This window comes from Schistosoma haematobium, chromosome ZW (genome assembly GCF_000699445.3).
Source record: "Schistosoma haematobium chromosome ZW, whole genome shotgun sequence".
Classification (NCBI taxonomy): Eukaryota; Metazoa; Platyhelminthes; class Trematoda; order Strigeidida; family Schistosomatidae; genus Schistosoma; species Schistosoma haematobium.
The window spans coordinates 72,858,346-72,880,178 of NC_067195.1; the positions used below are offsets into that span (position 1 = coordinate 72,858,346).

Consider the following 21,833-nt stretch of genomic DNA (forward strand, 5'->3'; position numbering starts at 1 on the left):
TTGAACTTGCAAGACTCAATGTTACAATCAATGAAGTTATGACGATTGACTGATGTTATGATCAAGTTATTTTCAAGGACTGTAGATCTCAACAGGATGTTTTGGTTTATATCCATCCGCTAACTGATTGATATTATTCTATGTTAGTCGTTCACTTTATAGTTGATTTTCAAATAGGAATAAAATTAGGAAAACAATTGATTCTTACTTCGTATAAATTTAATTGTTCAGCTAGTTCTGGATCACAGTTTTTCTTTGTTAAATGACATTGAACAATTTTCTGCATTCCCATTTCTTCTAGACAGTCTGTGACATCATAAAATGTGTCCTGATCCGGTATAGAATTTAATGTTTTATTTAGCAAAGTCATGGCATAGATCAATAATTCCGAATCACTAGCTTCATTATTCAGTATATTGATTATGTACGACCAAGGTCGACCAGAAGTAGCTGTAATTTCAAGTAGACAGTATTTTCAAACAAACAATAAATTCGCCAGTAAGATGAATGATATAGTGATGCATTATGTGAACGGTAGTTCAAGAGACTTTTATGATCTTTCAAAATAATCAACATAATTGATACCGTTTGTCTGACTAAAGGTTCTTAGATCAAACAAGGTTAGAATCCATGAGATAATGATGGAAACAAAACCAAAGGTTCAAAATAATCAACGGTTTATTTTAAAGACAATACCTGAAAAACTGAATGCTGACTAGATTTATCAAAAAAAAGAACCCCAGCTAACCAGTTAGTTATGTTTGGTTAATCGTAAACGTGATTTGTCACATTTTTTTAACTTTCTATTCTTACGAAATCTCAATTTTAAAACATTTTTACTTTTATGATTATTGTTTAGTAGGAGAGAGAAGAAAACAAGTACAACTTGTAAACTGTTAGACCATTACTTTCACTAAAAATTGAGTATCATGTTAAATATGAATATTCCATGTTAGTTAAGTAACGTTATATTAAAAATAGTCAAAACGCTCCAACTTAATTAAATCTTAAAGAAAGGATAACTTGTAGCATGTCATGAATGGATGACGGAACACACATTACTTCTTAAGTCCTTTTTTTTCAAAATTCAATTCAGATACTCTTAATGCTTTGTATTCTTCGATCACTTTACCTCACTCGACTAGTCCCCAAAGTCAGTAAGCGGCTTGGATAGGTATGTAATTATAATTCAAGTGAACAAAATTTGGTCAGAAAAACGTTAGTATATTCACAATTTCTAACAAAAAACTTTTTCCAATCTTCTTCAATTATTCGCTAGCGCTGACTAACTAAAAACTGACCATGCAGTGTACTTTAACATAATCCCACATGGAATATGCTTTAATTTAGTTTAGATTTTGTAAACACTACTGAATTATGTTTTAGAAAAAGTTAGTGATGACAATTTAATCAACGCGGATACTCGACACTAATCAGAAATGTTAAAAGTCGATTCACTTTTTGTAGATTGAAATACAATGCTAATAAGTTATATATTAGATTGCCTTTCAAAAAGTCTTTTCTTTTTGTGGGGAGAAATATTCACAAATTTACCAAGCATATATACAGATGTTTGAAAACAATAGGAAAGAATATCCATGCCTAAGTATTTAAGTACACGCTAGTAAGGTGTACTTATAATTTTGATGGAACAGATATTCACTGTGAGATTCTCTCTTGATTTAATTAACCCTGTGCTACATTCATAGACGTGACCATATAAATATATATTCTATAAGGCTGGGTAACATAAAGAATAAAGACGTGCATATGTGCTATATAATTATAACTTGAGAAGATATTGGTGTGAATTATGATATTCAAAATATTAGTATACAGTATTTATGACTTCTGGAATAATTTACCACAATCTGTTCGTGAAATAAAATCACTCTCATCATTAATTCGTTGTATCAATGTTTACTTCTCCTCTCAAAATGCCTTAAATACGCGTACATGTTTGAGTATTCTACCTTCCACTAGTGAAATTATAAAGAAAGTGTTCAACTACTGTCGTTAATACGAGCACATATTAGACCTCTATTCTTGAGGATGCTTTACACTTACACCGTCTCACGTAAACGTACCTAATTTAAATAGTATCGAACTTGAACACCTATCATAGTAATTATTACTACTGTTGTTTTGTGCTCTCTTTTCCCGTTTTGTTTTTTCTAGTTACAGTTGATTATAATCGTTCCGTTATACCACTGGAAATGATCTTAAACACACTGTTCATACGTTAACAGGATGTTCACTTACAAATAATTAATTGTTTCCGACTGATCCCCCCGATGACGTAATCCTTGTGAAAAATGGACTACCTAAAGGATTTTCGATCCATAACAATTTGACAAATCTACACTGGGATGAATTCTATGATTATTTTAAAAAATATATATGTGTACATATAACTCACGTAGTCTTCGAAGTTGTTTCTATAGTATTTTCGTTAATGGTCCTAATATTTCTTCTTTTTTAACTCCTTTAAACGGTAGGAGTTTTGGTTACCTATGGGATGTCATTTTGTCTAATTTATACAGAAGGAGTATATGATGTGTTTTTCAAAACTTTGATCTAAAGCTGGTATCATTACTATTATTTTAACTCCTTATATTTCTTTTTTTAAAAATATCTCTGTACCTTTGGTCGTTTATCATATTCATATTGAATTCCGCCTCCGAATACTCTGAGTCATCTTAAATGATGTTAGAAGTTATTCCTTTCAATTGATCTATTCCTACTTGTTTTACGATGTATTATTAGTTGATTAATTTTATATTCTTTCTTTAATAATGGTCAAATTGTGGAGATTTTAAGTGGTTAGAGATAATAAAAGAAAATCCTAACTTAGTTTATGTGTTAGTTGATATTTGTGGATTTCAACACAGATCACAGAGACGCTATCAATAAGCTGTTGTAGAATTGAGATATCTACAACTGATTGATCATCATGTACCGACTACTGTCAATTTTCTTAAGTCCTCTTAGTGCTAGTCAAATTCTATAGGCAGATCTACTACCTTCAACCACTTTAACATCTCAACATAGTGTACACAAAGTCGGATCACATAGATAAATGGCTACATTACTACTGAATCAATGTTATTTAATTGTGACGACGGACCACCGGTGAACTCGAGGAAGCTGTAAGAGGCTCAGAAGGGGCCGAAGATGTTCCATCCAATCATTTTTCGGAAGAGCATTCTAGAATTCCTACGTGTAGCTTCCCGATTGGATAATGCTAATAGCCCCCTGTATGCTGATTGGTGGACTGTAATGATGATTTTGTGTTTACTAAAAACTATAAATACCTGACAATTTTGTACTATGATTGACACTGTTTGGAATATTATTCATTTCATTAGTCTTCTGTCTTCTTATTGCGACTTGGAAGGGTTTTGGTGTTCTAGTGTTCTGTTATACGCGGTATATCAAGAAATCAACATTCAAGATATAATACTAAGGACTAGACAAACATGATATTCTCTACTAATCAGACATCAATTTGTGTATATAATGTTAAAACAATAAACAATATTTATTGTTTTATTAATTAACATCATTAAGTAAAATCACCGTCACATTTATTGACTCATTTTAACTAATAATAATAATAATAATGAAAAAAACGATTGCCTTTTTTACTAATGAAATTTCTTATTAATGGGGATGAAATCTATGAAAAATCAATCATTTGTAATTAACCTTAAAATTCAATTATATAATAATTAATTTTAATAAATGAGTCAAGAAGAAGAAAATGCTTTTCTCTTTTTTAACTGACCAACTATGTAATAATATTTGTGCGCATAATCAATAATTGATGTATAATGAAAATAAATACTTTGTACTTATGTGTATACATAGATATACATAGTGTATGTATGTTGTAGCTATGTAGGTATGTATTTTTGAGTGCATATATAAAAGACGACTGATGTATATTTATATCTATGTATATATACAAGCATACAGTCAAATAAAATCGATTAGTTATGTAAATAATATGCAATTGTTATTATGATTAATAATTATTAATTGATATTATAAAATGTAAACAAATAATAAAGTTTTATTATTATTATTATTATGAATGAGTTATTCTATTGAATATAAGTCATAATTGTTTCTAGTTCAATAAAAGAATATGTAATTAAGTAATTATAATATCACTGGTTGAAATCATGAGTCAACTGAAGCTAGACCACCGTGGAAAACCTGGAAACACTGGACTAAATGGTCTAAGATGGAGCTGTTAACAGTCCAAACAGGACATACAGCAAACATGGAGCAAACTTTTGCAATAATCCATCGTGTCAACAGCAGTCTACCTAATTCCGTCAGACTGCGAATCCTACAGACGGCTGAAGCAATTGCTATTCGGATCAAAAAGCCAGAGCTTTGTATCCAAAAGAAGTATGTTCAGCCACTCCTTTTAGCCTGGCCAACTAGCTAATAATCAATCTTATAATGTGGTGACGTAATCTGACTAATGTTCATTTTATGTCCCAAACTTATTACTATTATTGTCTTTAAACTTGATAACCCCTTTTTGAGGAATTTATTCAATATCCACCCCTGAATCTACTATATTTGACCTAATTATTTTACATATTACGCAATTTCCGATTTGTAATCACAATATTCTCTCTCTCTTACCCCATGTTGACCATATCTATTCTGATAATGTATCTCACAATTTCATTTCTCTTATAAACTGATTCAAGTTAACACTTCATATTAGTCAGCCCCAACATTAACAATTTTATTTTTATATAACAAACAATTCCTGATTCATATATTACAATTTCCAAATGATGATGTATTTTGCCTTAAATCTGGCCAATTTTATGGATTATTAATTTGGATATGAGATAATTGTAGAACCTGATGAGAAATTATTGAAAAGAATATTCTTCGTTCATACAATTGTGTTTTTAATATAATGGGAATTTTTCAGTGATTAAAGCCCATTCTGATAATTATAATAAATGAATTCGTGAGTTTATTTGAACCTAGAGATCAACATGGAAAACTTGAAAGTACTAGACTAGAATATCCACAAAATCCATCACTCACTCACTCACACACACACTCTCGGATTTTGATTAAATGTTATTAAAAAGTATGAAAGAGTAAATGTAAATAAACTTAGAAATGCTAAAAAAAATTTTCTTCCGACATTAGAATTTTTCATTTTCATAATTTTGTTTTGATTGACATTATGAGTAAATTAATGGTGAATTGGTTAAAATATTCAACTTTTTAATGAATTCATCAATAATCTGAATCCTTTTTTGTTCATGAGCTAATTTGGTTTAGGTAGTTGTATAATATTAATAGATCTCTTACAAACAATATAGGTTAAAGTTGAGTACACAAATTTGTATTATATTAGTTGAATTCATAAGTCAATTGAGGCTAGACTACCACGAAAAACCTAGAAACACTAGACGACCGTTCTGTCGTATTGTGAAACAATAAAAAGTTTGCTTTTTTCTTCGTCTAATTTCTAAAAAAATTTACTCTTTTCTGATTACGTTGGTCTTAGTGTTACATGTTAGATGATAAAAATTGTAACTCATGATAAAAAAGCCAAGGTCAGCTGGTTGGTTGACAAGGCATATAGTGAATGTTTTGGTGTGTACACAGTTATGGTGGTGGTGGTGGGGTAGTGGGTAGCATGGTATATAGTCAGTTGATTAGAAATTTCACGTGATGGATTACCAGTTTGTTCACAAGATTAATGAAGGTGATCAAGTAAATAATGGTAATTTTTACTAAAGAAAGTTTTATTTTGATAAACACAACACGAACACAAAGTAATTTGAAGAAAAATTTCGTTACGAAATGAAACCATCCGGAATACAATGGAAATAATAAAGTAACGGACAACTGGATCGTCCTAGTTTGAGAGATACCGAGAAAGAGCGAGAGGCAGCAGGCACTCTTACTAGCATACATATGAGTTTTAATTAGGAAGTTTCGTGGTAAACGTGATATCTTAAAACTATTAAGTTGGGATTAAATGGCAAGCATTTTCATGTCTGATCAACTTGTGACCTACAGTAATCCCTGTCTAATGTTAAGAACTTTAAATATTTCCGTGATTTTCCAACTGATGTCAGTTTTCTTAAAGATAAAAATAGATTTTATATAATACATAAACTCCATAAGATCATTTATTGTGCTAGTAAATATAGTAAACTATATTGAAATACGATTAACGTACATTTTACTCGGTGGCTGTTATACGTTTTGTTCAATGATCAAACGTTAAAAATGCTACCATAATGCTTAACACGGTTGAGAGGAATTAGAATTTAGAACTCGGTGATTGAAAATTGAGAGTTATATAAATTAAACTTCACTAGTCTCTATGGCGCAAACAGATAACATGAAAATCAGTAGTAGCACCTAAATAGGTATGCACCAACTTTGGAATTTTGCAGTTAACAACCATTCAATAGAAAAAGATCAATTTTAATTAAGAACATAAAATATTTCATTCAGCAACAAAGTATGTAGATCATCAAAGAAAAAAATACACAATAATGTACATTTCATAATCATAAAACATTATTGGATCTATTCGGGTTTTCTATGCAAGTGACTTTCGATTTGTAAGTTATGAGTTCCAATTCCACTCTAGCTAACTAGGTCTAAACTTGTTTTACTATTATTAGCCATTATATCATAAAGCATGCCTTAAAATATAATGGACTAGTCTAGTACAAATTAATAGATCACTTAGTAATATACGGAAGAAACGCTAACAAAAGACATGTCGTTAGCTTTAAAACAGAGTGAAATAAACTGAGCACGCACAATTTTAAATGATTTAACTAATACGAATCTATAGTTAGTTTCTATTAGCCATAGGTTGATATCAGTTTGCATGTTACAACGGAATTTACAGGTGATTTTGGGCTGATGACTATCATTTTCAATGCTCATTTAACAATATTACAAGTTTGACTTAATGACAGTATCGAGGCAATCAGCTCAAACTGAGCATATATCAAAAGAAACTGATGAACTACCGTTCACCATATCAACAAATGAAGGATTCAAACAGTCCTTATATATGAGAGTTAGACGTGCCTGTATCGAGGATATAATCGACATCGAACTTGATAAAGTTTGGAAGATAGTGATCAACAATGGATATCCATTTAGATTCATTGAGAAAAATCAGAAGCCAAAAGAACAGTGTCCCAAAAACACCACAGAAGACCCTCTTCATGGACAATCACTTTAAAGGAGATACTGAAGCAGAAATTCTGGATAAAACAGACTTTCAAGATCTCTAAGAAATAATGTTCTGTTCGGCTGAACTTCGCACTATCTTTTCTAGTCGGCATATGATTCATAGCTGCGTCAATGATAAGCTCTCGCTTTTGGCCGATTCTATCAGTTTACTTGCTCATGCAGAGCGGGTTACATTGGCCGCAGAAAGCGAACTGTTTTGATACACAACTCCAAACAGTACCCTTCTTGGCTTTCCAAAGGATTAAAGAAGTCGGTCAAAAACTCAATCTTGGAGCATCTAGTCTATTGTAATCACTCCACTTCACCAGAAGCCTCCTTCAAAATCATACACACAGTAAAAAAAAGTCGGCTCCTTAAGAATGCAGGTGAAAACCTATGAACAGCAGAGGTTATTGGTATCCAACGATTCAGGCCTAGCCTTTACAGTATGTTCAGCCCCTCATTCTTCCATGGTCTCAACCCCCTTTCTATCTTTCATAATTGATCGTTTTTCATCTTATTATTTCTACTCCTTTCCAATTGTTTTTACAGTTATTAATTAACAATTATTACAACTTCTAATTATTTTGATCTTAGTAGCTATCGAGTGAATAAGTATATTCACCTTACCATGTTTCCCTTAGTCAATTATTACATAACTTCATCTGAATTTATGATTTTCGATTTATCACAAGATACCATTTCAAGATTTCTCAGTTATTCAACACCATTTTATCTTGCAATAAACTATTTTAGAAAACAAAATTAACTATAAATATGATTGTAAAGCCTAAGTAAATGAAATATTTGAAGAGAAAATATCCTTCACTGAATTACATTCTTTCTTCCTCATATAAGAATTAAAATTCACCCCCATTAAACATGTCAATGATTATGTGAACTAATTGGATAAAGCGTTGGGAGTTTGTAGCAGAAGGCACTGGATTCGAGTCCCGATGTGAACACCAACACTTGAGTGCAGGTATATCTGGCTGGCAATTCCCAAATAGGACGAGATGAGAGCCATGGGTCCCAATGCCCAAGAGAACAATTCGAACCATTACTTCTACCTATGTTAGTATAAGTCCCATCCACTTATCTCTCCAACTTCATATGTTATGAAAAATAGGTGTCTTTTTGATAACGTAAAACAACACATGTAAATTTTAAAATGTTTGCTTCTGGGATTATTCAAATAATACGGAAAGAACGAGACATTAGATTCTGAATAAGTAGTTAATGAAAACTTAGTCTATGTTCAATACTGCGGTGCCAATAATAATAATAATAATAATAATAATTATTATTATTATTATTAAAATAAAAAGATGAATGCATAATTAAGGATATGAAAAATGTCGTTGAAGGGAGTGTAAATCATAATAAAGGTGGAAGAGACAATTGGAAACGATTCAGATGTGTGCCGAGGTAAACAGAGAAGTTGTATGTATCATTTTTGTAAACACTGCTAGCCACTATCCATCTTTGCTTATAATGCTTGTAAATTAAGGCAATATCGAGGCATACTCACAGTATGCACATATGCCAATAAGACACTGACCAATTTCAGTCCTAAAACATCAATGGGAAGATTCAAGTAAAACAATACCAAGTGAATTATAAGTTGGGATTCTTTGAATTCATACCAAGTGCTTCAAGAACATAAAATAAGTATAATTTTGCTATGATATGGATTAATTCAAGTTTAATGTTTTGTTTATTGTAACACAAGCGTAACAATTTTGGATTTATAACTCTAGGGTCTGATAAAGAAATTATCCATAGCGATCGTTCAGTTTAGTACTCTTTGTTTTTAAATACCGGATGAAATTCCTTAAATACCATTTAACCTACCAGGTTGAAACTCTACATTCTGCTTTTACACTTGAATCAATTAAATTTCACTGAATCTAATAGAGTATTAATGCTTTAACTTCCTAATATCGACATGTGAACTTACAATAATTTTCTACTTTAAAAGCTTTCCAGTTATATCACTAATGAACTGTCAGTTTCCTGTTTCATTTTCACATTATTCATTGTAGATTTTACATAACTGAAATAAGTGCGAACGAAATTCATACATAGTAACTGTTCTGCAGGCTATTTTGTTCAGATTCATTAAAGACAATCAAGTATATAAAGAAAATAGATCAGTTCAAATAGATTCAACTGTTTGAACGTGTTTCAACGTGAAAAAATCAATATTTATAATTCTTTCTTTGTGCTCAGAACATACATTTAGCTTAATTTTTACAATTAATGTATAGGTTTACATAGGCAAACAGCACCAAACTCTGAGGAATCGATTTGACCAGTTGGTTTTTATTTCATAAAATAAGGATAGGAGTTCAACTGCACTTGTTAAAGTCGAATCACATAGGCAGTGGCAAATAGTCGACTGTTGATTGTAGAGGAGTTGAATAATTTTCACAACTGACGAAAACGTATGATTTTGCATACACATATACTGTTTAAAAATCCACGATAATATATATTAAATTTTCATAATCAGTATATATGTAGTGTATGCTACTTATGATTGTCAACATAAGTAGTATGTAACACTAGTCAGAAGTGGAAAACCTGGCAACAAAAGGCTATGGAGGTCGAGTTGAAGAAAACAGAATATGAATTAAAAAGAAATTGTGATTCGGAAAAGCTATATGGAATGTGAAGGACAAATGACGGAAATTTGCAAATGTAGTATTCGATGGATAGTTCTTATATTTTACCAATAGATTTCGTAATTTTGTACAAACATACATAAGTTGTCCCTATCTGTGTGTTCGTTCATTACATAAATATTAAACTTCCCGGTCTGCTACGTCCACTTTTCCATAATATGTTGAATTAACAACGTGGAATATGAACTTAAGCAATTACAAATAATCCAATGTTAAAAAAAGATGTTTGTTAATTCTCATCTGTCTCGATGACAGAAATATTTCTTCATTAAATCGTAACACTTTGTTCAGCTCTTTTTCTTAATGAAACTCACTGTTGAGTCTTTTTATTCTGACTGTCTTCTAGATTAGTAAACTTATGTTAACTAATTGAGCTTCATTTATATTGTTATTCTTACTTACTAATAGCATTTATTCAATACGGAAACACTTGTTTCTAGTTTTTGTTCTTTCAAATAAAATTTACAATATTTAAATTTATTTACATCCTTGGCATACTATGCTGATGTGTGAAAATAGCGAATTTCAACTACACTTTTTTATGTAATTTGGACTTGTATTGTAATTATTATCTTTAAATATTACAAGTTATAAGCAGCTGATAAGGACCGAAGATGCATAGTGGCTAGCAATGGAATCCAGGACGCGCGTTTCGTCCTATTTGGGACTCATCGGTTGGATGTACCTGCATCCCAGAGTTGATGTTCACTCCGGCACTCGAATCCAGTACCGTTCGCTTCAGACGCCATCGCGTTACCCACTTAGCTACTGAGTCCTGATAGCCACCTGTTTGTGCAATGGGGTGAAGTTTAAATTCATTTGGTGTCGCTTTTTTAAAGACTGATCAATTGCAGTCCTAAATAACAATGGGAAGATACAAGATAATCTTGTATCCAAAATCTCAATTGATATATATGAGAGCTTTATCTATAAACTTTTAATGTACCACATAATTATCGAAATCATGGCAGATGAAACAATATTAAAATTAATATTTGAGTGGACTATTATCAATCTTCATAATTCATCATTACCAGCACTGTAGTCGAGAATATTGGTTTTTACGATACATTTGTAAGTAAAATAATAAATCGTCAGAGGACTTCAAATTGTCTAGAGATTGCTATTGGCTATATTCTGTCAATGAAGTTCCCGATGCAACTTCAATATTAAATACCTCGACTTCGTCTTGAATTATACCTACATTCATGAGGCGTAGTAATATACAAATCTGAGTAAGCTCGTATCATTCGCTTAGACTATGATGCGAACGGTTGATCCTTGCGAAATACCATGAATTGACTGGACTTTTAAATGTGGATAACTAGGTGTCGACTAAGTATTTTAAAGGTGCCACTCTTGTAGCGAGTTTTGTGAGTCTTGGGTTCGATCTCTGATGACGTCATCACGAAGCATTTCTGAGGAACCCCGGTGTATGACAAAATAACATTCATACACTTAACAACTCTGAGTTCTACAGCCGTTTGTGAGAAAGTGGGTAGTTTCCACAAACTCTTTTTCTTCATAAATACTATCTTGTTCAGTAGATTCGGATTCTGAATTTGTTAGGTGGTAATGGTATTTGTTAACTAGCCTCATTTTGTGACAGATTATAGTTGATGTTAATAACTTAGTAATCAAGTGCCAACTATTTCGACCGTCGAACTACACAAAGATAAAAAACAGTATATTCACTTGAGTTAAATCAATGATTCAAGTAGACTAGAAGACAATGAACAAAGTAATGGAAAATTAAAACAACCAGGGTAACTTACGAGTATTTGTATGATATGCTTCTACAGATTTAACAAAAATCATTGCATTCATTTCAGCATAGTCAACAAATAACAGTTGGAGTTTGAGCGCGGTCTTCATAACAAGTCGAAACTGAAAACATGTTTTATTAGTAATAATCATAAAATTTCAACATTCATTGTTGTCCCAACAATTCCATGATATTGAAATAGATTGAAAAAAGAACAAGTAGATAAAATAATAAAAAGTTAATGACTCCGGATAAGTGGTAGGCTTTTGTGTGAACCTTTATATATATATAACACTAATGATTTCCATCTTGCCTTGCAGACCAGGTAACACAAAAGAAGTGAACTGGTCAGTTTATGATATGAATAGCAAAATGGAAGAATAGTTGTTGTTAGTAGATTTAAGTCTCAGTTGAAAGTGTTCACTATGGAATAGAGAAGTATATTCAACCAATGAGTTCAATAAACAAACACAACGAAGCGCATATTCTGAATTTAATTGCGTTAAACTGTACAAAATATGGTAAACGTTTTTTCTTGACTTTTTGATTGCCAGTTTGTACTACCGCTAACATTGCTCATTTACTATCTATGTTTCAACTTACCTAGTTCATGTTTATGACGAAAAGTATGGTAACTTGAATTAATCACATAATTACGTTATGTTTCATATACCTTTTTCTGTCTAAATCTATCTTTAAAAAATTATTTGGAGAATTCGGAACATGTTTAACGAAATTTTATAGATACTCATACATTTTAGAGATGTTCAGTTTCACTGGGATTTCATCATAAACTAACATCAACCGGAAAACCACCCTTAACTATCAAACACTGAATAAATATGTGATCAAAGTTGGTAATTTGCGACACTGTAGTTCAGATTAGAGACTTGAAGATATCTTGTCCAGCGTAAAATTCGAACGTATACATATATGTGTGTATGACATGCATATTCTAAAGTAGGGCACAACTTATCAAACGTAGTTGAACAGTAAGCTTTAATGCACATAACAAATTTCCCTATCGAAAGTGTTATTAACTTACCTTAGACGTTAAAAGAGAATATAACCATCGTAGAATATTTGGATGTTCAATGACACCAGCCATTCCATCAACATAGAGCATAATTTGCCCCAAAGCTTAAAACAAAGAATATAATGAAAAAATTATTAGAACTGTATAAAGACACTTAGTTCAAAAATATACATTTTGTAGTTTAAGTTACGAACTGATTTTGACTAGAACACCATTAAAAACCTGGAAATACTGGACGGTCGTTTCGCTCTATTAAAGGAATTCCCATCAATATTCATCCACAACTCCTCAACCCGGGATCGAAAAAATGTCTTCCGGTCTTGCGCGTGAAAGCCTAAAACTCTAGACCACTGACCCAGCATCTATCAGTATCAGTGTCTGGCTTGAATCATTTCATAATATTGCTCAATCAATTCGCGATTTCAAGTATGAAAATTCTACAATCTCCACAAATTCCCCTACTCTAAAATATATGTGAATAAATAAAACAATAATAGAGTGATGTTAATACAGTAGTTACACTACTGTCTAAATAATTTGCGTGTACAACTCACTGTCACAGAGATTCCTTAGCTAATCAAAAACTTAAATGATTGAGCTCTCATACTTTTTAAAAAATATTATACAAATAATTTCCCATTAAACTGAGTGCGAGACGATCTTTTTCAATGAAACTGATAGAATATAATGCCAAACCTATAAATACTTGAAACACTATTACTACAGAGTTAAGATGGATTAAAGAATAAAACCGAATGGAGGGAAAATGTTATGTATAGACAAATAAATTAGTGATCACTTTATGCTAATTCAAATCATTTCACAAACTATCCAGTATGCAAACTTTGTAGAAAAATTCATATGATCATGAATAAGAGTGAGGGCTAGTAAAACAACTTGGCTGTTAAATGATGGCAGAAGGTGGATGCAGTTTGGATCTACAATCTATCATTTGTGGACAGAACATTTTGAGTGCCGAATCACTGTTCACTTCAAAAGAAAAGCATATAACAGATAGAGATGATTCACAATTGCAAATTGCATTTGCTTCGTCGCATTAAATAAACCATTCACATATAACTTTTTCAGCAGATAAATACTTTTCTTGTACTGATTAAAACTCCACAGAATAATTTTCATTGTATTCTTTGAATCGGGCAGTAGCAAGAAGACAGTCAGGCGATTATTCGTCTTCTGGGAATATATTCTGATAGATTCACTTCTCAGATGACGAAATAGAAATAAACACGTGATCTCTTATTTCTTGACTGAAATAAATTATGACTGGAGGCATATAAAAAGAAAGCATTACCTATTTATCAGAAGACATGATCTCAATGCTCTTTTGATACGCTTAAGAATCCGGAGTAAAACATAGTTTTGGTAGTATCTACCACCTAGTAGTCAGCTTTTACTTGTCTTGATTAACCAAAGTTTAGTTATATTGTTTTTATAACTCAGCAATAATTACGGTGACGGTTTATTGAATTCAGAATAGACTTATCGTTACTATTTTAGTCTTCTATTCATAACTGTCTCTTATATATACATATATTGTCTGATTTCATGTTAATAGATAACCTCAGATATATCACTACATATCTCTTTATATCATTCCACATTCATTCTACTATCTTGCGTGTATTATTTGCTTAATTCATATATTATAATTTTCATTTTAACGTTGATGGAGTTGTCAATACTATATTATCAATTTATCTGACTGCTCGCTGATATTGTTTTGTAATGGCGAGTGTAGATCTGTGTGCTTGTAGTACTAATTAACTTATATTTAGTTAACGAGAAAGTGACAACATATTGTTACAATAAGTATATATTAATTATTTTCCACCATAAGAACGAACAGGAGATGCCTTTAATACCAGAGAAGATCTAACGAATACTGGGCTTTTAGCATTTTTAAAAGTAAGATTTATCATCAATGCTACTTGTCTTACTATAGCAAAATTATAGGAAAATTCTTTAAAAACTACATATCTTAGGGTTGATCTCCACCAGAAGCGTAATATGTATGGGATAAATGAATGAAGTGCTAAACGTCAATAAAAAAACATACCTGATACATAGATTTTACAATAAATAGTTAACTTAGGATTCCTAGTGGAGTCTATTATTTTTCGCCGTTAACGAACTGCCGTACAATGATGGTAGTACGAAGCGACACACAAGGTTAAACAATCTGTATCGCATTTATTTTTAATGTTTTAGTCTGCTTGATTTTAAAACACAAGGAAATGAGTTTGAGTCATACTCATCATACTGTGATTTTGAAAGTTAAGTATTACTGTCGAACCTTGCGAAGAAAGTGGGACTTAGATTCTTTGTGAACAAACATGAACTTCGTAAATAGATTTTTCTCTCTGTTTAGACACTCAGCTTGAAGAGTAAGTTTACTAGCTACTTTAACATCCACCTTTCCAACTTTCAATAGTTAATTAGTCTTTGGTATTTAAAAAAGTTAAAATAATATTGATAAAAGAACAATTTAAATGTTATTGTAATTAAAGTATATTGGAATTTCGACAATAATACATTGTCATTGTTTTTGAATAACTATTAAAGAAAAGTCTACGTTTACTTACCTCGAAGAATATAATTTTGTATATTTTGATCTGATCTAGAGCCAACATTCACTAAACAATCTAAACCGGAATGTGTAACAAATTCATGTACAAGGTCTTTGTCATCCTAATGCAAGGAAAATTAAAAGATCAAAAGAAAAGTGCAAATAATTTACAAGATTTAAAAAAAAGGATAATCGATTAGGTGGATTTGAAAAAATATCCCCCGGATTACTAATCGATAATGGTAACTTTCTATTGATATAATAACCAAATAATCCCATAATAACTAATACTAATAGAGTACTGGGTTAGCTTCTCTGTTTACTTTATCGATTCAACACAACGATATTAAGTATTTGAAAGAAAAAACTAGTAAAGGACACTTTAGTCAATGATCCTTCAAGATATAAAAAACCGACCGGTGTATATTTCGTAAATCTATTTAAGAAGCCATTTAATATCGTAGTAGCTCGGTATACTGGTTGATACGAACTTAAATTTCAAAAGAAAAACAGTAGATGAGAGATATAGTAATGATTTTTTTAGTGTTACGACTTAATGACACAATAATAGGTTAATATTAAATGACTTCTATGCAAGTGGGACACATATTCTAAAGAAAAATTTGTTGTTTGAAGAACAGAACTTTTGGGAATAAAAATGAAAAATTTCTAAATTGAAAATTCTATTTTATTTTCACAATTTTAAACTATGCGCAACATGAATTGTTTATATACATATGTACCGCATATTTCAATGACATATTAAGGTGTATTATATAGACGACTAGTTTGTCTTCTATTTAATACTTGAGTATATATATATAGGTAGGTAGACAGTCACTATTAGAGTAACTGTACTTGTAATCGATAAGATAATGTTGAGCTTATGATCAAAATAAGCAGGCTTATTTTTAAAAGAAATGTGCATTGAATATACCTACCTGAAATATTTGTTTTAATGAAAAGAGCGAACGTTTTAACTCTCGACCATTGGCATCTAATAATTTTTCTGATAGGGAGGAGAAGAACATAAATTATAATTGCAAAGAACATGTTAGGTAATTTGAGATTACATTTATTTTTATAAACAATAGAACATAACACAGTATTCTCCAAAGTATAATGTTAGATGAAAACAGTTAATTATACAATTCTACTGTATTTGGACAGTGGAATATTGGAAAGAGGTGAGAAACAAGTCGGAAGAACTTTGGTGCATCAAGGTAGCATTTAAGAGTTTTGTTACAGTCCCAGATTGTATAGTGAATTGAAAAAGGATTGAGATTGGTATAAAGATTAAATTAAACAGATTTGGTTTAAATACACAACTTTCATATAAACAGAGTTCCGCGAAAAGTTTACTAAAATTAATTGAATTCTGGGTCAGTAGTCTTCTCTGAAATAATCACTGACAGGCAACTCATTACTTTGTTTAGTTCAAATCCATCATGAATGATAGTGCAACATGATCCTTATGTTAAATTATTTGACCTGAAATGATGTTTTCATAGAGATCCCAAATGATGAGCGATATTCAGTCTGAATCTATTAGTAATAACTCTTTTAAATGCGAGTCTGATTGACTTGTACTATTTCTTTAAAGAAGTTTCAGTTTCCTCATAGTTGCTTATACGAGGTTTGGGAAGTTGCTAACATGTATAAAACTGAAGTTCAGGATTTTTTGTCTATCCGCTAAAAATATTTCAAACGGATACATCTGACTTTTCTAGATCATAACTTCTCGTTAGTTATCATGAAGATAAAATAGGTTACATCGTATAATAGTAGCTTGATAAACATTGAAGTATCAGAGAATCCTATCAAATTTGATAAATTTGACAATATTTACAAAACAGAAGTATCATTTCGCTTGTATTTTAGTTCTTAACTGATTTCCAAGAAACTGAGGTTAATTTATTATTTGAAACGTAAATGTTTCAAGTTGGTTTGATCCACTTTCTAGTTGTAGTTGTTCAGTATTAAAAAGCTCTGAAAAAGCCAAAATTTCCCAGTATTCTCTTGTTTTCTAGTTGATACCATTATTTAATTATGAGACATTCTCGCCATTTGAAACTCTTGAGAGAACTAAAGTTTCCTGTGAAACTCGAGGCCGCATCACCCAGCTTCACAGTCTGAGATGTCAACAATGAGCTATTTAACCCGTAACTGAACTCCTATGGAACTGAAGTATTTACAACTAACTGATCACTAAGAGGTGATCAATGTCATGCTTTTCCATTCCTATAGTATGAGTCATAATGTACACATCAAGTTCTGACGTCTTAACATAATGCACATGATATCAATTCACAGACTAGTGTCCGTATTGCAACTTGATCGATAAAAATCGGTCAGCACTAAAAGACAATACAAACATGACATTGGTAACTTTTTAGTCAACAATCAATTGTAAACATTCTAATATTTTTTAGAAATTCTCAAAAAATATCTGACTAAATAGTATAGTTAAATCATGTTATTTTGAGTGACTTGAATGATTGCGGATATCTGTTCTTCAAATACCTATTCACGTTCATCAGTTCCTCTTCTAGTGTTATTTTGATCGAATTATCCTTATAACTGTTGTGGTAAGATTGTATACCGCCATCGACATATTTCAGTGATTTCTGCGTTAAAGATGAGTTAATTCAAAGTTTCAATTTGTAACCGAACTTTTTAAAACGCTATTTTGATTAATCCAATAATTTGCTATAAAAAATAAGATATATATCGACCTTTATACAGTCAAATTATTGTAATGAACATGTACACTTCTATTGAGGACTTGGAATGATTTATGATAAATTGGCATTAGCTATTAGTCGATCGTTTAATTTTAACCCTAAAATTAAAGGCGGTTTCTCTCAAACTATTCGTAATTCACAATAGTGTGATTGATAACAAACATTAAGCGTACAAAAACCATAGTCTTTAGGCTACGGAATACAAATTAATGTAACAAACTGTAAATTGTAAACATGATTTGGATTATATAGTTTTACTTGTTTATATTAGCAAAAGTTGGTTGCTGAATGCTCAATGATTCAATGTCTTTGTAGATAACTTTTATTTGACAAGTTTAAGAAAATCACTTTAGATCTCAACACCACTTGTGGGTTATAAATCTACTTATAATTTCCTTAATATATTACTATCTACATTTCATAATAAACACACTCGAATGAATGTTAACTTAGTAGTTGCAGTAGGAAAGTTATGCAGTTTCTTAAAGCTTACTGGTGCAATGTATTAAAGATTCTAAGTTCTTAATTTAACAAGTGGATAATTAATCAGTGTAATCAAAAGTACAGTAAGCGCATTGTACCTAACAAGATTTCCCCAATTCATTTGATGTCTGTAGAGTAGCCATGACCAAAAATATGATGCAAGTCCAAAGGGAATTTGCATATAAATTGAGTGTTAAACGTTCTTATTTATATCAAGTTGTTTTACCACGTCTATTTGCTTTTTTCTCTATATTGTTTAGCAATTCTACAGCACACTGAGGCAAATTATTTTATTCAATAATAATAACAGGCAGTAATATTTACAGACTGATTTCATTTAAAGTGTCACTGAAAATGGGAGAGCACTGGATAGATGTTCAGTGTAAATGTAACATTTCTCAACAGTATACACACACGACTCCACCAGGGTTTGAAACTAATACCTTCAGGTCTTGAGGCGACTTCTTAAACATCAGGACCACTGGGCTGGCGTCCAACGGTACAATGAAAACTTCAGTCACTTTGTAATATAGCACAACGATCATCTAATGCAATTACTGAAAATTGTTTCACTTTTTACAAATCCAAACTCAGATAGCCACTATTGAAGGGTCCCACACTAGGACAAAACAAATGCCCACTGCCACAAATGACATCAGTCTATGACCATTACAACCTACGAATTAAACCAATTTTCACAAAATCTCTTCAAGTAGATAATAATAACAATTCGACTATTTTGTCAAATTCAGTTTTGTACGACAATGTTTTGAGCTTCACTGTTTGTGTCTGTTGGTTATGGTACTATCTGACTGTCCAAACTAATGGTGCTACGGGATGAGGATAAACAACCTAATGGTTTAAAAGCATCAAACCATTGGTGTTTTCTTACAATGGCTGGTATCCAATTAGACAGATTGAAAAACATCTCTAACAACATGTTTCCCTTAAGTCACAAAGTGAAACAATGTAGCTGTGTAATTCTCTTTTAATTAAGTCGCCTATTATTTGCAATCACAAATGCCATCAAGATGGAAAACCTTGTTTTTAAATCCTTCAAACATTCAAAAATTAGATTGTCTGACAAATGAGAAAACATTACATTCCTGTGATAAAGTTACTTGTTCACCCGATAAAGATCCTGGTGACAGTGGAAACAGGAGCATAGCTCTCAAATGGAGTTCACCATCCTCATGATTCGTGTGACGAATATTATTATATTACAGTTAGAATTTCGACAGTGATGTTCAATCGAATAAACAGATTTGGCTTCAAACGAACTGAAAGTCGAAACTGTACAAGTTTACCAAGATTGACAACATAATTTAGGTGAGCCTAGTCACAGTTGGCTGCGATTAACTAACACATCCAGACAGATAATTATGTGTATTTCGTTATACACTTTCCTAACCTCGTTAGTTGTCGTAAGATGTGCATTTCAGTCAGGCTGGTAACGTATTTTTGATCTCAGCTGATTTAGCACATGATATTAGTCCTGTTGGCTGGACATCTATTATTAGTGTGCATTCGTCAAAGGACCTAGGAAACTGAGGCTCATCTCAGAGTTACTGAGAAGTATTTTTCTAACTACAAATAGATAGAGACTAAATGTGTAAATACAATGGTAAGTTACACGGTCGCTAAAACTAACTAAAGACAGTTTCCACTTTGTATAAAGTTAAATTAAAGCGTTAATTAGAAAAACATTTTATCAAAAGATTTAAGAATTAAAACTTACCAGTGATCGCTTTAACACGAACAACGAGCTTTGTTCGAAGAACAACACTGTTCTCCCTGTATATAAAATAAGATTGATAAAGTAGTTGTTTAGTGTATTTAAGTAAAATAATTATCTGGCTTACACTCTTAACAAGTACGAATCAGTTGTGATTAACGTGGAATCTAGAACAAACATATGTTAACACATGTTACTAAACTACAACATAACAGAAAAGAGCCTAATTAATTGCGGTAAAAATGATAGTGACAAAAGACACTGAGAATATGGTTTAAGAAGACGGGATTGGAAAGTATATGCAAAAGAAATACTGGAACTCAAGTCCTAGAGCAAGATAAAGAGTGAATAAATCTGTACCATTATGACAGATTGGCCCATGTCATCCAACATCTGTAATCACTTCTTTCAACTAGGTACTCTGAATTTACCAACGTAGGTCAGAGCAACAGCTCATGATCGAATGAAAAACCTTGGTTAATAGTCTATCAGGTTTTAGGAACTAAATTATTTCTTGTAGGCAACTCATAACATAGTGAGATTGACAATTCAAGATTTAGTCATCTAAATGCTGTTCATTAGTCCTAAAAGTGTAAGATATCTGAGACACAAAGAATCTCATTTAATCATCTCTAAAGACGAAAGAGGTATTGAGAATTCTTTATCTTGATATCGGCTCGAAACACAGGTTACAGACAGTTCAACTAAAGGTAATCGAAAGGAGAAGAGTAGAATTTGTAGAAAGATCGGGAAAAAGAGCCCAGGATCAGCACACTACTATCATTGTTTGGAATAATTGCCGGGCCAATCCTGAGTATTGCTCATCGCCTGTATTCTATTCTGCTTAAAATCATTAAAACAAAGTCACACTCAAGAATTTTAATGAAATATGTGATTTCAAACTATTACCTAAAACTTTATAATAACACTGTAGGTTTCTTTGTTTACTGTCATATCAATATCAAAATATTAGCAGTAACGGTATAAATATCTTAATCTGACATGAGGAAACATTAAAAATGTTCACTAATACTCTTTACATTCCACTGCTCCCAATATTTAAAAAGGAGTGATAGAATCCCTGGGACTCTCAGAAGTGCTGATTAGATTAATTTTATCCCAATAAATTTAGACAAGATTTATCACCATTTTCGTTGAGAGAAAGATTGTGGATAACAAGCCAAATCTGCCTGCTAGTTAATTGTTTACTATCTATCATCACATATAAGAAAAGACAGCCGTCCAATTAAAAACTGCGCCATATCAACGAACAACGTATGTAGTGCTCATGCACCCTATTATATCTAGCCAACAGTTATTAGAACTGATAACTTTGCTTTCTTTTAGCGTATCAACGTGTTTGTTTAGTGTTTATATTACATTGAACATGTTTCTTACTAGTAAAACTCGTAAAACAATTTTTGCTTTGATAAGTCAACCGGTTGCTTTCGATGAAAAGGAGTTTTTCAGAAATGATGAGAAAATATTTTCAATCATGAAAAGTTTCAGTTTTATCAAACGTTTTGTAAAATATTCTGAGTC

The 21,833-nt window shown here is 31.6% G+C and overlaps 1 protein-coding gene across 3 annotated transcripts in view; it reads right to left on the minus strand.

Moving 5' to 3' along the window:
* Positions 1–21,833, minus strand: part of FHOD3_1 (FH1/FH2 domain-containing protein 3) — a 123,685-nt gene that overhangs the window by 44,856 nt on the left and 56,996 nt on the right. For all 3 annotated transcript variants that reach the window (XM_051212245.1, XM_051212246.1, XM_051212247.1), the window contains 6 exons: positions 20,295–20,350; positions 16,271–16,338; positions 15,346–15,451; positions 12,752–12,846; positions 11,717–11,828; positions 209–450 (listed from right to left, as the gene is read on the minus strand). In XM_051212245.1, the coding sequence (XP_051072402.1) occupies positions 209–450; positions 11,717–11,828; positions 12,752–12,846; positions 15,346–15,451; positions 16,271–16,338; positions 20,295–20,350 (679 nt within the window). The remainder of the gene's footprint in view (positions 1–208; positions 451–11,716; positions 11,829–12,751; positions 12,847–15,345; positions 15,452–16,270; positions 16,339–20,294; positions 20,351–21,833) is intronic.